We start from the raw sequence: 17,182 nt of genomic DNA, 5'->3' as shown, positions 1-17,182 counted from the left end.
TCTATGATCTCTAACTATTGTTCCCAAGTCATAGAATCATCAGGTTAGAAGGGCCACAAGGGTCACTGAAAAAATCATTTGAAGTCCCTCCAGAAGAGAAACCATGACCTGCTATTTCTAATGACTAAAACAAAAAAAAAAAGTCCAATCCAAAAAGAATCCAAGGCAAATAAATGCAGGAATTTGGAGCAGTCTTTATACATTCTTAAAAGCATAGGACATGACACTAACTTTGTGGTTAATCTTTAAAGAGTGATTGTTTGGTTCAGAGGTGGTCTCCCTCAGGAAGAATGGGACTAAGCCTATTCTTATAACTATTGGCAGGAAATTGCGGAGAAGGGGATGAGATCACTCTTAATGTCCAAACAGAAATGTTAATGTTTTTTTAGAAGTGGTGGATCCCTACTGCACAGGCAATTCCTTATAAAAACAAGAAATAAGTTAAACTTTGAAAACAGACTTTTATCCTGGAGATAGTCTTTTAAACTTCTGCTAATCTGCGTGTTATAGATACATATTTACCATGCTAAATAGCCGCTGGATGCTTCATAGTCTGTGGATAATTAATCAGATCTTGATTATGTTAGGAAAATAAAAACTCTAGATGAAAACTACTGATCAAAATGGCAGAAGAGTTTTAAGACTAGAAGGGAAATTTTAGTCTAATCTCCTGCATAACACTGTTACTCACTAATTCCTATATTCAGCCCAATAATTTGTGGATGAACTAGAGCATATATGCTATATTGTTACAATGTCTCTGGACATGTTGTCTCTTCAAGATTGGAAAACTAGTTAAAATGTACTCAAGGGAGAATTCCAAACTTCTTGGTTTAGCTACTTTGAGCCATTTTCCCCCCCGGAACTGTAGACCTCATATAGAGCAACACAAGTGACTTATTTTTGGGAAGGAAGATGCTGTGTGAAGACTTCAGGCTTCCATTGCATGAACAGAAGAAAATCTCTGTCACCATGTGAAGAAATAAAACAGTCGTGTCAAATAATTAAAATGGAAACAAATTATTAACTGCTTGTCCTGAATGAAGTACTTTTAAATACATAGTGTATAAAAGAATTCCATAAGTGTTTATAATCCTGGAAAAGGTCCTGGCCTATAAATTGCTTTCTGTCCTAATTATGCTGTTCTCAGTTATTATGGGATATAGGTCAAAGCACAGCCCTTGTGAGGAATCGGTTTTTAAACAAAAATGCTCTTATGGTTTTCTGAGCTGTAGCTCACAAAAGCTTATGCTCAAATAAATTTGTTAGTCTCTAAGGTGCCACAAGTCCTCCTTTTTCTTTTTGCGAATACAGACTAACGCAGCTGTTACTCTGAAACCTTTCAGTGTTCTGTCCCCCTTACCTCTTTAAATATGTTAATATTTACATATTTTAATTGGAGCACTTCATTAGTTGTGTTGGTATGAATTCATCTTTTGCATAATGTCTTCTGCAATGTCACAAAAAAATGTATCAGAACTGTTGGATTCTCATCTTTCTGTTACAGTCACACAAGTGAGTAGGCAAATTGCCCGCTCTCCCTTATCTTTATCTTTCTGTAGAAGGGATATAAAAATTCACAGGCATTGTATGAGGCATAATTTATGTTTCAGAATGCTGTATAAGTGCTGAGTATTATGATTGCTGGAATAACATGTATTAATAAAGTTTTTAAAATCTTGTATATAATAAGCCATCCAAAAAATGTTTGCGGATGGATCAGTGAGATTGCACTTTTGTATAGAAGATAACATGGGGTTAGGAGGCCCTTTGCTCTATGAAATTAGAAAGTGATGATGAGCCAGTCTCTTTGACTTGTATAACTACAAAACAGATTGCTGAAAATAATGCAGCCCTCTCTCTCTCGTTTATCATACTAATCAGCTCTGGAACAGACTAGGCCATTTGGTTTTTGACACTAAAAAAGTTTAGCCTTCAAGGCCGAGAAAGTGACAGGACTAAAATTGTGGTATGTCCAGAGGATGACATAACTATACATCTATTCAGGGCAGATCATCCTATGCTATTAATTTCTGTTGCCAGTAGAATCAGGTATGAATTTGCTGGGCTTTATATAAAGATTTTTCTAAACATGATAAACTGAAAGAGAGAACGGAATTTTTAGGCCCGTTACTGAAACTAAAATGTTGATGATGGCGTTTGCCTGTGTTTGGTGTGAAGTGGTAGGCTTGTGTTTCAGAAATAGCTTCTAGTTATGGTAATTGTACCAACTGATCTCTGTAAAGCTGTGACTATCAGCCCAAGAAAAAAATGAAACATGACCTCAGGGGGATGGCAGCGGCATTTTTCCATATGTGTGTACTACCAAATAACGTGACAACTGATAAGCAGCAAGAGCAGCTTTTCAGAAACATTCACTTTAGCCATGTTAAGAGAGATGATCAGTCATAAAAATAAACTTTGACAGTGTAAATTTAAACAATATAAGTTTGGGTCCAGGAGAAGAAGAGTAACACATAATCTTGGAATTAATCTTATTTCTCTCCAAGTGATGTTCCGGTGGGCTAATAAAATACTTGACTGAATGCTTTACTGTTAGGCAGGGATAGGAGAAATACAGACGTACAAAAATACAGGGATAGGAAAAATAAACACCATTTCTCCTAGATCAGTAGTTCTCAAACTTTTGTATTGGTGACCTCTTTAACATACAAAGAACAGGAGTACTTGTGGCACCTTAGAGACTAACAAATTTATTTGAGCATAAGCTTTCGTGAGCTACAGCTCACTTCATTGGATGCATTCAGTGGAAAATACAGTGGGGAGATTTATATACATAGAGAACATGAAACAATGGGTGTTACCATACATTAGTCTCTAAGGCGCCACAAGTACTCCTTTTCTTTTTGCGAATACAGACTAACACGGCTGCTACTCTGAACTCTTTAACATAGGAAGTCTCTGAGTGTGACCCCCCCCCCATATAAATTAAAAACATTTTTTTATATATTTAACCCCATTATAAATGCTGGATGCAAAGTGCGGTTTGGAGGCTGACAGCTCGCGATCCCCTATGTAATAACTTTGTGACCCCCTGAGGGGTCCAGACCCCCAGTTTGAGAACCCCTGTCCTAGATCTGATTTGAGACAGAAAAAGGCTAGCTGTCCTTTATAGTATGTAGTAGTTATTGGGCCCCAGCAAAAGACAGGGGAGGGAAAAGAAACCACTCTCTACCTCTTGCTTGCTGCTTTGTAACTGGCCCCTCACACTTGGGCCAAACATGAAGCTCTTACTCTCTACTCTTGCTGAGTGCCAAGTGGAGGTAGGCAGGGGAAAACAGAAAAGGACTTATCACCCCCAAATCTGGCACATACATCCTAGCAGCAGCCAGCGGGCCCACTACGGCCAGTCCTGAGCCAGCATTCCTAGCAGCCAGCTCAATGGAGAAATTGATGTTTTTACTGGAACTGATTCTGAAATCTTGTACTTACAAGCACCAGTTCATATTGCAAACCCACTCTCACTTTATGCTTCAAAAGTTGATTTAAATAGTTCAATCCAGAATGGATAATGTGAACCTGATGTCAAAAATATCTTATTTTAGCCTCAGCGGGCCAAAAAAGATAAGAAAATGCAACTGAACAACTACTTACTCGCAAGAATATATCTGGAAAAAATAAAATTAATTTGTCATTCACATACAATTGCATGTGGTTAGCTGAATTAAATTAGATTTACAATGGAATTACCATTATAATTGTACTCATCGTTAATTCGGGGACAACTCCCTCCCTTAAAAATATAGATCCCTGTTTTCCATTATTAAGGGGACACTTTGGATACACTTCTGAAGTGAATTATGTATCTAATTCTGCCTACAGGTAGTAATTCTGTCAGAAGTGATCAGTTGATGAAGTTACTCACTTGCCCATGCTTAGCATAAAATAGTGCTTTTCACTTGATGAACTGAGTCGCTGCTGCATGGTATTTACACACCAGAACAGAATTAGAAAATGTCATAATTCTGTTCCCTGAACACAGAGATGGAGATCTTGTTTATTCTTTGAGTGCTTTAGATCATTGTGACAAGATACAAAACACTGTGTGGTACTGAGTATTATAAAATCCAATTATCTGAAATTCATTTCCTGTTGATCTCTGTTAAATAACAGCAAAGACTTTGTTCCTGAGTTTAGTCCTGCAGAATTTGAGTACTCTCAAGTTAACATGCCTTGTCATGTGACTGGAAATCTTGAGCTACACTATTACCAAGAATGAAAGGAACATAATTGTCCAATACTGAAAACAGACCTTTTCTTGAAAACAAGAGCAACATTTGATAAGAATTCCTCCCAAAGGGAAGCAATCCTAGGCTGATCCTCTGTCAGAGACAGGATACTGGGTTAGATGGACCATGGGCCTGACCCGATATGGCTGTTCTTGTGATTGTGGGAAGTTTTGTTTGTTTTTTAAACAAAGCACTACACGTAAGGAGAACATTGCTTGAGCTAGGTGAATGGGTTGGGCTGAGATTGGGGCTCTTCCTCTCAAGCACACAAACCAAGTGTACCTTTTTGTTGCTTCACTAGGACAGTTGTGCTCTTACATTATTATTCGAATCTCAACTCAGCTGAAGGTGTAGCAGCCTCATCCCCAATTCTGTAAGCACTGAGCTTCTGTGGAAGCAATATATGTGCAATCTGTTGTTCCTACTTGGAGCTGTGGTTTCATGTGAGTCTGGTAGATGGAAAGGTTTGCATTGCTGGCAGGTTATGTCTCCAGTGCCACAGGGGAAGAGTCTTATCTTTTGAGCAGCCTAGCCTTGCACTGCTGGCAGGAGTTGGTTTTAGGGTGACCAGACAGCAAGTGTGAAAAATCGGGACACGGGGTGGGGGATAATAGGAGCCTATGTAAGAAAAAGCCCCAAATATGGGGACAGTCCCTATAAAATCAGGACATCTGGTCACCCTAACTGGTTTCTTCCCTGTCTCTTTTCCATGCAGCAGAAACTATGCTGTTTCATCCATTCCTCTGTTGTTGCCTGCATGTCTCTCTCAAGTGTGTTAGATAGGGGAACATGCAGTTTTTACCAACATTTATGAGTTTGAGAGGCACGGGAAAGGCTCCTGGCAGTCAGCCCAGAGCTAGGCAAGATGTGATCCACAGTTTTTCCCCCATTCTTCCTGCAGCCCTGATAAAATAGCCTCTTGGCTTAGCAGCAACACTCCTTCCTCCATCTGTTTTCCCTTTCCCCTCAGAAATATTTCCCCTAGAAAAAAGTGGTAGCACATTGATGTTTTTTCCCCCAGTCTTCCCACATCTGATGTGTTGGGTCCTTGTAGGAGAAGACAATGGTGGTGAAACTTTTGTTTATTCTCTGGATGTGACTCATGATGCATTTCATTTAAGCAGCACCTCTACCCAACCTTAGCCTTCAACCATAAAATAAAGATAGAAGGAGAAAAAGAGAAATCTCGGGCTTAAAAAATTAATACCCTTTTGTTGCCAAGGACTTTGAGTAGCTGAAAGTGTAGTGGGCACAGGGCGGGGAAGAGGGGCAAATAGGTCATTCACATCTTTGACTGTTGTTAGTGAACAGGAACCTCCTTACGAATAATAGTGAAAAGTTATTGTAGCACTTGAACCAGATTTCAGCAAATTTAGGCAAGGCAATGCAACTAGGAAAGCTTCCAGATTCTATAGTCATACTGTAAATCTGGAGGGAAACTTTTGCTGTTAAGAATTTCTGAAGGCCTGTTTGTTCTTTGGTCAAAAAGTGCCATTTGGTTAAATTTACAATTTATTAAATAAATATACAGAGTAGGTTTATGGGGTTATAGCATAGGGGGTATTCTTAGATTATAACCATATTAACTGTGGACCTAGGTGTGAAAAGGATTAAAAAGAGCCAACTGAGTGATTTTTCTCAAATCTTTTTTTTTTTTTTAAAGGTATGCAGTTTGCATTACTTTACTTCATGAATGTACCATATTGTGTGTTTGTTTAAATACTTGGCTTCTTTAAATCTATACCTTGACACTAAGGTAAACTATGTTCAGCATTCTCTAATAATTTCACCTTCTTATTTATTTATTTTTGTTAACAATGTCATATTATTAATTACTTGATTTTATTGATTATTTTCATGAGCACTCTTTACTTTTAAAGCAGAAGCTGAGGCGAAATGTGAACTTACTTGAGAAGCTGGTTATGCAGGAGACTTTGTCATGTCTGGTAGTGAACCTCTATCCAGGGAATGAGGGTTATTCGCTGATGCTTAGGGGAAAAAATGGATCAGGTAATATTCTTGCTGTTTAATTCTTTTCATCTTCAAAGTGCTTTACAAATGCTAGTTAGTCAATATGAGCCATGCTGGCTGCTTGCATTTGGTACTTGTTTCTGTTCTAAGTATCAGAGGGGTAGCCGTGTTAGTCTGTATCCACAAAGCATTCTGTTCTAAAGCAATCTTCTGTACAATTCTATTCTTGAACTAAAAATGTCCAAACACCTGATCATGGATGATGCTCATATGAGCATAGGAATAAACTCTAAATTAGCAAGCTTTAGCCCTCTGAATAGTCCTTAATTTGGTATATAACATTTATTTATCCAGAGACAAATTCATCCCTTTTCAGGTGTGTTTGGCCTCTACTACTTAAATCCAGCCTGTCCCAGTCCTTCATCCCCTGCCAGTCTTCTTGTCCCAGTCTTTCCAAGTCTCTTTGCCTAGCCAGGCCCACTCTCCCTGTTCAAGTTCTAGTCTTCTCCAAGGTCCATTGCCCAGGCAGTTCCAGTCTCTGCTGCCCCCAGCTCCTCATCCCGTCTCGGGCACTTTCCTCTCTGTGTTCCTCATCCTAATCTTCCTTCCTCCTCTGGGTTGCTTGTCCCAATCTATTCCCTCCACTACTCCTACACACTCAGGTCCAATTCATCCCCTCTGCACTCAAGTTAAGTTGCTTCCTACATGCTGCCTGAATCCCAGCTGGGTGAGCATTGGGGGAACTGGAAAGACAGTTGTCCTGCTCTCTGTTCTGTGCTGGGTGCTGTGATGGCCCACAGCAGCTGGGTGCAGCAATGGCAGGGGAAGATCTTCTCAGCTCATGTAGCCCTGGGCTGGAACAGGCCCAGTCAAGATGGACTCTTCAGAGCATTTAGCTGCCAACTTTTACTAAGTCTCTGCTAAGTATGTGTGAACTTAATTTTTTTTCAAAGTTTTATAACTTAGCCAAATTTGGGAACTTTTCCAGGGGAACAGCAAAAAGCAATGCTCCTGCCAAACTTCAAGTCCCTGTTCCAAAGCACAGAGGCACTAGAGATTCTCAGCGAAACAGTTATAAGAATTTTTTTTAACCTGGGCAAAACAACAGATTTTCCCTTAATCTCATTTTTTCCCTAATCTCACTGAGCCATTTAAAAAAAAAAAAAAAAAACTTTCGAGGAAAATTCAGCCTTAAGCAGACACAAAACATAGGAAATTTCAGCCCATGTGGTTCAATTTGGTAAAATTATACGCAGCTAAAAAGAGGGTCTTAAAATGGGAAATGTCAGGTAACCTTAATTGTAGGTGGTACTATCAACTGTGTTTATAATTAAGGAGGAACGTTTTCAAAAGTGACTAGTGATTTTATGTGCCCAATTTGAGACACCTAAAATGTCCTGATTTTCAAAGGGGTGGCTCTCAACATTTCATGACAATCAAGCCCTTTTAGGTTTTATCAGGTAAAACTCAGGTACCCAAAATCACTAGTCACTTCTGAAAATATAAGCCTAATTAAAACTGTTTTGTACCTTTTAGCCAGGAACAGGAACTTCAGAATATTAATCATATTGTAGAGCATCCTTTGGGAAAACAAGATATTTAAATAAAAATTTCTACAGTAAAATATAATCATAGAATCATAGACTTTAAGGTCAGAAGGGACCATTATGATTGTCTAGTCTGACCTCCTGCACAATGCAGGCCACAGAATCTCACCCACCCACTCCTGTAACAAACCCCTAACCTATGTCTGAGCTACTGAAGTCCTCAAATCATGGTTTAAAGACTTCAAGGTGAAGAGAATCCTCCAGCAAGTGACCCCGTGCCCCAATCTGCAGAGGAAGGCGAAAAACCCCCAGGGCCTCTGCCAATGTGCCCTGGAGGAAAATTCCTTCCCGACCCCAAATATGGCGATCAGCTAAACCCTGAGCATGTCGGCAAGACTCACCAGCCAGACACCCAGGAAAGAATTCTCTGTAGTAACTCAGATCCCACTCCATCTAACATCCCATCACAGGCCATTTGGCATATTTACAGCTAATAGTCAAAGATCAGTTAATTGCCAAAATTAGGCTATCCCATCATACCATCCCCTCCATAAACTTATCAAGCTTAGTCCTGAAGCCAGATATGTCTTTTTCCCCCACTGCTACCCGTGGAAGGCTGTTCCAGAACTTCATTCCTCTGATGGTTAGAAACCTTCGTCTAATTTCAAGTCTATACTTCCTGATGGCCAGTTTATATCCATTTGTTCTTGTGTCCACATTGGTGCTGAGCTTAAATAATTCCTCTCCCTCCCTGGTATTTATCCCTCTGATATATTTATAGAGAGCAATCCTATCTCCCCTCAGCCTTCTTTTGTTTAGGCTAAACAAGCCAAGCTCTTTGAGTCTCCTTTCATAAGACAGATTTTCCATTCCTCGGATCATCCTAGTAGTCCTTCTCTGTACCTGTTCCAGTTTAAATTCATCTTTCTTAAACATGGGAGACCAGAACTGCACACAGTATTCCAGATGAGGTCTCCCCAGTGCCTTGTATAACGGTACTAACACCTCCTTATCTCTACTGGAAATACCTCGCCTGATGCATCTCAAGACTGCATTAGTTTAGTTTTTTTCACGGCCATATCACATTGGCGGCTCATAGTCATCCTGTGAGCCAACAATACTCTGAGGTCTTTCTCCTCCTCTGTTACTTCCAAGTGATGCGTCCCCAGCTTATAACAAAAATTCTTGTTATTAATCCCTAAATGCATGACTTTGCACTTTTCACTCTTAAATTTCATCCTATTAGTATTACTCCAGTTTACAAGGTCATCCAGATCTTCCTGTATGATATCCCAGTCTTTCTCTGTATTGGCAATACCTCCCAGCTTTGTGTCATCTGCAGACTTTATTAGCACATTCCCACTTTTTGTGCCAAGGTCAGTAATAAAACGATTAAATAAGATTGGTCCCAAAACCGATCCCTGAGGAACTCCTCTAGTAACCTCCTTCCAGCCTGACAGTTCACCTTTCAGTATGACCCACTGTAGTCTCCCCTTTAACCAGTTCATTGTCCACCTTTCAGTTTTCATATTGATCCCCATCTTTTCCAATTTCGCTAATAATTCCCCATGTGGAACCATATCAAATGCCTTACTGAAATTGAGGTAAATTAGATCTATTGCATTTCCTTTGTCTAAAAAATGTGTTACCTTCTCAAAGAAGGAAATCAGGTTGGTTTGGCATGATCTACCTTTTGTAAAACCATGTTGTATTTTGTCCCAATTATCGTTGACCTCAATGTCCTTAACTACTTTCTCCTTCAAAATTTTTCCAAGACCTTGCATACTACAGATGTCAAACTAACAGGCCTGTAGTTACCGGGATCACTTTTTTTCCCTTTCTTAAAACTAGGAACTATGTTAGCAGTTCTCCAGTCATATGGTACAATCTGTAAACATATGAGTTTACAGATTCATTAAAAATTCTTGCTAATGGGCTCGCAATTTCATGTGCCAGTTCCTTTAATATTCTTGGATGAAGATTGTCTGGGCCCCCCGATTTAGTCCCATTACGCTGTTACCTCGGATGTGGTAATATCTACCTCCATATCCTCATTCCCATTTGTCATCCTACCATTATCCCTAACCTCCCCATTAATCTCATTAAAGACTGAGACAAAGTATTTGTTTAGATATTGGGCCATGCCTAGGTTATCTTTCACCTCCACTCCATCCTCAGTGTTTAACGGTCCCACTTCTTCTTTCTTTGTTTTCTTCTTATTTATATGGCTATAGAACTTTTTACTGTTGGTTTTAATTCCCTTTGCAAGGTCCAACTCTACATGGCTTTTGGCCTTTCTCACTTTATCCCTACATGTTCTGACCTCAATAAGGTTGCTTTCCTTGCTGATCCCTCCCATCTTCCACTCCTTGTAGGCTTTCTGCTTTTTCTTAATCACCTCTCTGAGATGAAAGAATAGACAATTTTTAGGTGATTTCTTAAAAAATAAATTAGCAATTTCTTTAATACATTGTGTTACTTCTGTCACCCAGTTCAAGGCAAATATCAGGTGAGACAGATTTGGAAAGCAGCATTCTGCACTTCCTACAACAAACAGGAAATTTAGTTTTGTCCATATAGGGACTATGTTATTGTTGAAACATGTAGCCCTCGATCCTGCAAACACTTATGTACATACTTAACTTTCAGTAGTGAGTAGTCTCATTGAAGCCAATGGGATTACTTATCTGCTTGAAGTTAAGCAAGTGCATAAGTGTTTGCAGGATCAGGGATGAATACTTTAGGGTTGTTTGCACTACTTCGTTTGTTTTCGTTTGTTTTTTCTATCATTTATTGCTGAATTAGTTCTACTTGCTAGTACTGAAAGACACAGATTTCCTGTCTCCCTGTAGTTTAGGTTTACAGAGAACTCATTTGGTGGCCAAATTCTGCTCTTATAGAGATAAATAAGAGTTTTGCCATTTACTGCAATGAGAGCTGGATAAAGCCAATATTAAATGGCTTGGAAATATAGTCAAAAGCATGAAAATGGATATTATGCAAAGAACATTGGGATTTGGGATAGTTTTCAACAGCCCCACTTTTTCTTTTTAACATGTTTATATTTAGCATTTTACTTCTGAAGCTGTAGTGGGAAGAAATAGATAAGGCATTGCATTATTTGTTTGAATTCAGATTCTGAGACCATTCGACTGCCTTATGAGGAAGGTGAACTCCTTGAATATTTGGATGCAGAGGAGCTGCCACCTATTTTGGTGGATCTTTTAGAAAAATCTCAGGTAAGAAAGTCTTTACAATGAAGGGTTATTCTTTTGATCAGTCTCTGATCAGGTGAAGGGCTCGGTGCACCAGCAATGAGCATTTTGAAGCATCAGGGTCATAATTCTTTTAGTGTCCAAAATAAAATACCTTGTTAGCATCCAAAACAAATGAATTCATGCACATTTTTTGCCATGGTTTAGTCTAACATGACAAACCCCTGTGGCTGTTATGCACCAGAAAAGTGCACTGTAGTGAAATGTTTGAGATTGGAATTTCATAAATGTAGGTAGTAATGTTTTCTGTCTTAATGTTAATATGCTCTTTTGGAGCTTGGGTGTTGGACCTGTCTGGGTGTGTTCTAAGGATCACTACACTTGACAATGCCTAGTGGTTTAGAACTCTTTACTGGTTTAGCCATCGTAATAATAAGCACAGCACCAAGGACCACATTATGCAAGCAGAAACAACTGTACAACTCCCACTGACCTCGGCAGAAATGACACCATCCTATGCTGGGGATGAATTTGGTTTTATGTCTGGATGGGGTATATATATTTACAGAGCGAAAACATAACAGGAGTTCACAATGAGCTATAAGAGCATTGCATGAGTGGCCAAAAGAATAAATTACAATGGTGGGTCCTGAGATAATTATATAATATATATATTTAGAGAAATATTTTTGTTTGTTTCAAACAGGTTAATATTTTTCATTGTGGGTGTGTCATAGCAGAAATACGTGACTACAGGCAGTCTGGTAACATGAAATCTCCAACATACCAAAGCAAGCATGTTCTTCTGCGTCCAACAATGCAGGTAAGAGGTACATCAAATTAAATGGTTTAAACTACCCTGAGTGGGATCCCCCTTTTCTCACTCTTTAAGATAAATGTCATAATAGAAATTAGCCATCACTTTTAAATATTTTATATAATTTATATACAAATATATTACAATCATATTTATTTGAAAAGTAACCAAAAATTTGCCTATTTTTCCAGACTTTAGTTTGTGATGTGCATTCTCTAACGAGTGACAACCACAAATGGACACAGGTGAGTTTCCATGTAAATTTAAACCTTACAATGATATAAAGGATGGAACAAAGCAGTTTTGCTAATTATATTAAACTGACATTGTACAGACCTTTGGGTTATTTTAGGGTGATTGAGAGTCTGTTTAATGATCTAGAGATGTGCCAAATTAGCTCACTAGCAGTCTGATCTTGCGAGATGCTGAGCACCCTCAACTCACACAGAAGACAATATGTGTTGAAGATGCTTAGCACTTAATCTTTGATTATATAGGATGACAAAATTAGAGATAGTCTAACTAGTCTACCCTCCTCACCCTCCATCATCTTCATCATGTAGGCCCAGGTTGGCATATGAAGAAGGACTCTATAACACTATACTATTCTCCTGTGTAGAAGCACCTTCCCACTGGTACTGATAGCAGAGTGAAACTAGGATTATGCAATTCTAGTTGGTTTAATACAACAGAAGTTACTAGTGGCAAAATACATCTGCAGAGAAGCACAGGCATATTCAAGTTCTTTGCCACAACCAGTATCGGTTGTCTCATATATATCAGTTGTAGTAAAATAGAAACTCTGCCTCCTCATCAAGATACATCATTGACAAACAGACTGCTGATTTGCTTATTGCTTGTAATGTGTGTGTGTGTATGTGTAAAAACATTTACTTCTCAGTATTTGTCCTTTTTTTCTGTAAAAAAAATCTAGAAGTTCCTCAACCTACAATAGAGCATAATGATTTCATGATTCCTAAACAATAAATATTATATTTTCCTGAGTTAACAATCCAAAACAAAGTTATCAAATTGTGCGTGCATGTGCGTGCATATGTATACACACAGTCAGATACCATGATGATTAGCATGAAATAAAAGCCTATATAGATATACAAAACTTCCACGTTTTTTACATAATTAAAATTTGCATATATTATAGGAAGACAAACTTCTACTTGAGAGCCAACTTATCTTGGCTACAGCAGAGCCTTTGTGTCTTGATCCTTCAATAGCAGTAACCTGCACAGCAAACAGACTCCTCTATAACAAGCAGAAGATGAACACTCGCCCAATGAAACGGTAATAATTAGTCTGTGATATGTCAGGACATATATAAACCTGTTTAGAATTTTACAGATCACTTTAAAGAAAAAATAAGAAAAATCATGCACTAACATGTATGTTCATGACCAGTGACTAAATTCATTTAAATTAGACAAGCTTTGAAACTCTTTGGAAATTTTTATTTTATTTTTAATACATTAAAGTTTTAAGAAGGACTCTTGGAAAAAATATTTTTAAGGAAAGTCAAAAGTTTGTCTTATAACAGTATCAGTTATTACTTGTAATCTGAATCTTATTAAGTACTTGTTCTGTGTAATGCTTTTGCAATCTCTTCCAAATAGGAAATACTCTAAGGCCTATTAAGCCATGGATTATACTAAATTGCAGCTGGTAATATATTAAGTGTATATGTAGTGTGTGTATATATATAATATATGCACATGGATTATTTTCTTACAATGCCATACTGAATGAATACCAAATTGTATTGCTCTCTTATGGTCATGTCCATATTTTTGCCATGGCTTATAATCAAAATGTGAGGTGAGGCAGATGGCGGCTGTGAACAATGTTAAATATGAGTATATGGTGTTAAAAATGTTTCATCTTAAACCTTCCTTGTACTTCTTTGCAAAAAATGAATTAAAGGCTATGGTTCACCAGGATAATATTTCACAGGTTTTATTTTATGAACATGGGATCTTATTTTCATGACCTGACTTTAATTTATAAACTAGAAAAAATATTCAACTACATAACAGGATAAAATCCAGCACAATTAATTTGATTTTCTATTGCTTAAATGGGCAACAAATTTAGAGCATCAGTGTCATGCAGAAGGTTTCGATCCTGTAAACATTTATGCACAAGCTGAATTTTAAATAGTCAGTGGAACTGTTCATGTGCTTAAAGTTAAGCATGTATATCATTGTTTGGAGGATTAGTGTCTGAATGATTTTAAGAGCAGTGTGGCTCCAAACAACTATACAATCTGTTAGAATAGCTTCATTTTTGTGTATGGTTGTGTGTTCACAACTATTTTACAGTAGCCTGAAATGGTTCACAGTTATTTTACTTATATATATGTATGCTCAGTAACATGTAAAATATATAAATGATCTGCTAGAATTAACAAAGTAGGTGTCAAAATGGATATTAGGTGCTCAGGTGTGCAGAGATTAGCTAAATCAATTAATGTGCTAACTTCAGTGTGATTGTATTAGAAGCCTTCATGACTACAAGTGTACGGTATAATACTAACATAGCTAAGGATCCTGTCTGGGCTGGAGAGAGTGGCAGTGCTGTCTTATATTTTAATGTAATTTAACTTTTTGTAGGTTTTGCACAAAGGTTTGGCAAGATGAAATAAATCTGAACAATATTCAGTTTTCTGTAATATTTTAACTGCTGTCAAAATTCACAAAATTCTTCCATCATAATTTTTATTCCAAGAATATTTGCTACAAATGTTTTGACCTTGAGGCTCATAAGAACAATAACATGTTTAAAAGTAGATGGATCACAGTTATGTGTTATGCAACAGCATAAAAGATGACAGTTTAAACAGCATATTGCACAGGACATCTTTTCGTTACGTGACTAGCTTTTTCCTGTGTAGCATGTTTCAGTCTGTTGTTTTACAAGCACACTTCTCAATATTCCATAGGTGTTTCAAGAGATACTCCAGGTCATCTCTGAATCGGCAGCAGGATGTGGCACATTGTCCAACTCCACCTCAACTCAGACTACTTGACTACTTACAGAAAAGAAAGGAAAGGAAAGGGGCCCAGCAGTACGACCTCAAAATTTCTAAAGCTGGAAATGTAAGTACATTGCAAGTTAGATGGGCGAACAGTTTTATTTATTTATTGTTAATCATTAGTATACAGATGCTCACATTATTTTGTACTTTTTCCCCACCTCTCAGTGTGTAGATATGTGGAAACAGAACCCTTGCTACTTGTCTGCACCTTCTGAAGTTGATGTAAGTTCAATTGTTTCTAATCACATTTGGGTCAGTAAAAATTTCACTTATTCAACATTTTGTGTATCAAGCAGGAAGATAAATGATAAAGCAGTGAGCAATGATGGCCTTCTTTGGGACATTGTGCTGGGCTTGGGCACAATGCCTTTAGGAACAGCTGCTAGAATGCAATTGATGCACTCTCAGTGTGACGGGATTCCACACTCATCCCACAATGTGAGCCACACTCTTAGCCAATAGATTTTTTACAGCTAAATAAAGCTCTGCTAAATCTATTTAAAGATTATGAGAATTCCTCAATGAAAACATTAGAGCAAAGTAACAGAAGTATGAAATCATTAAGGCTCTTCTCTACACTTGTTTCAAATGCATTATATTCTGATTTCTGCTTTTTCTTTTAAGGTGGAAAAATATGCCAAAGTGGAAAAATCTGTCAAACCTGATGACTCTCAACCTACTGTCTGGCCAGCACATGTGAGTAATTTAGACTTTTGGCCCACCTTTTCTCCCTCTAGTTAAGATGCTGCTTCTTTCAACAAAATGTAAATGAGAGCATAATATATTTTTTTCTATAATCTAGTCTTCTATAAAAATTTGGAAGGGAGATTGTCACGGGGAAGTGTAATTTCACACACTGGTGCATTGGGTTGATTATCAAAGCTAAAAGAATAACTATAATTTATTACTCATTGGCACACAAAATAGTAAAAAATAATTTACTCTTAAATTCTGGTCCTTAACGTCAGTTTTGTAGTGTGAGCATGATGCAATGGAATTTTTGCTTTGCCAACACTGCCTACCCACATTGCAATAATCAGCTAGCCAAAGTACTCTTAATTTCCCTGTATAATAGCAGGACACTGTGGGAAGCTGCTGTCATTACTGTAGTAACAAAAATGTAATAATTTACAGGAAGCAATGTTTCTTGCTTTCAACACACCTTTGTTTTGTTTCTAATCCTCATGTAATGGGTGAATCAGAAGAGCTGCCTTTACAGTAATAACTCTTGCAGTAGATTCTGGAAGGGAGGTCATAGAATCATAGGGTTAGAAGGTTAGAAGGGACCACAAGGGTCATCTAGTCTAACCCCTGTAGCACGTTAGTACATAGGTCTGTTTTAGGCAGAAAGCTCTACAGGTTTTTTTCCTCCACTGTCCCAGTGAAACCTATAGATCAGCTGTAAATTGCATGATCCAATACATAAGAAAATGCTTAAGTTAATTAGAAATCAGTTTATGGACTCTTCATAATGGAACCACCAACATACTGTGTCCACTTTATCTTCAGCATCCATCTCTTTGTCCTTGCAGGTTACTTCATGTTACCAAAATCTACCATCTTGGTTGTATGCTTTTCTTGTAGTACCTAATTTTCATCCCTATGGCATCCTATTCAACCATAGTTCTGTGTTGTATATATAACTACTTTTAGATATTTGCAGTGTTGTAGCTGTATTGGCCCCTGGATATCAGAGAGACAAGGTGGCTGAGATAATACCATTTACAGTTGGTCCAATAAAAGATATTCCCTCACCCATCTTGTGTGTCTACTTTTAGATGTGTTCCTTCTGTCTGCACTTCCAGTATCTATCATAAATAGTTACGGGTTCTCTGTATTTCTTGTTTTTTAAGTAACTTATTTATCTCTCCCATCCTATTAGAGAATTTTTTGTGGAAATCATTTTTCATTCCTGCTGAGCAAAGTGATATTTAGGGACTACTAGATTGTGTTACTTGCAATTTGTATTTGTAGATTTCTGACATATATTGATCAGCCTTTTCTGTTAACTTGTTTTTGAAAAGATTCTATGTATAATGTCGTTCTGTCTTTTAGGAGATAAGAGATGATTATGTGTTTGAATGTGAAGTTGGTAATCAACTTCAGAAAACAAAACTGACCATTTTTCAGTCCCTTGGTAATCCGCTGTACTATGGTAAAATACAGACGTTCAAGGGCAGTGAGGAGAATGACAGCCCAGTAACTCCATCACAGTAAGTAGCACGTATATTTAAAAAGGTCTATTCTATGAAAATTGAGGAAAAAACAGACGTATTTACCTGCTTAGATCATAATGACAAATGTGTACCTAATTACACTAGAAAACTAAAAAT

At 37.7% G+C, this 17,182-nt stretch overlaps 1 protein-coding gene across 26 annotated transcripts in view; it reads left to right on the top strand.

Moving 5' to 3' along the window:
• The window catches only part of SUPT20H (SPT20 homolog, SAGA complex component), a 63,001-nt gene that overhangs the window by 21,152 nt on the left and 24,667 nt on the right, over window positions 1–17,182 (top strand). For 16 of the 26 annotated variants that reach the window (XR_013345181.1, XR_013345178.1, XM_077810498.1 and 13 more), the window contains 9 exons: window positions 6,131–6,260; window positions 10,904–11,007; window positions 11,690–11,806; window positions 11,992–12,045; window positions 12,963–13,102; window positions 14,754–14,910; window positions 15,015–15,071; window positions 15,474–15,545; window positions 16,905–17,062. Coding sequence is in view for 24 of the 26 variants with exons in the window: in XM_077810433.1 (XP_077666559.1) it covers window positions 6,131–6,260; window positions 10,904–11,007; window positions 11,690–11,806; window positions 11,992–12,045; window positions 12,963–13,102; window positions 14,754–14,910; window positions 15,015–15,071; window positions 15,474–15,545; window positions 16,905–17,062 (989 nt within the window). In the remaining 2 variants the exon portion in view is untranslated. The remainder of the gene's footprint in view (window positions 1–6,130; window positions 6,261–10,903; window positions 11,008–11,689; window positions 11,807–11,991; window positions 12,046–12,962; window positions 13,103–14,753; window positions 14,911–15,014; window positions 15,072–15,473; window positions 15,546–16,904; window positions 17,063–17,182) is intronic. The other 10 variants (XM_077810507.1, XM_077810516.1, XM_077810608.1 and 7 more) reach the window with 1 other exon arrangement.

The sequence above is a fragment of the Eretmochelys imbricata genome, chromosome 1 (assembly GCF_965152235.1).
Source record: "Eretmochelys imbricata isolate rEreImb1 chromosome 1, rEreImb1.hap1, whole genome shotgun sequence".
NCBI lineage: Eukaryota > Metazoa > Chordata > Testudines > Cheloniidae > Eretmochelys > Eretmochelys imbricata.
The sequence above is the reverse complement of the archived record's forward strand: the minus strand, read 5'-3'. Positions and strand labels throughout refer to the sequence as shown.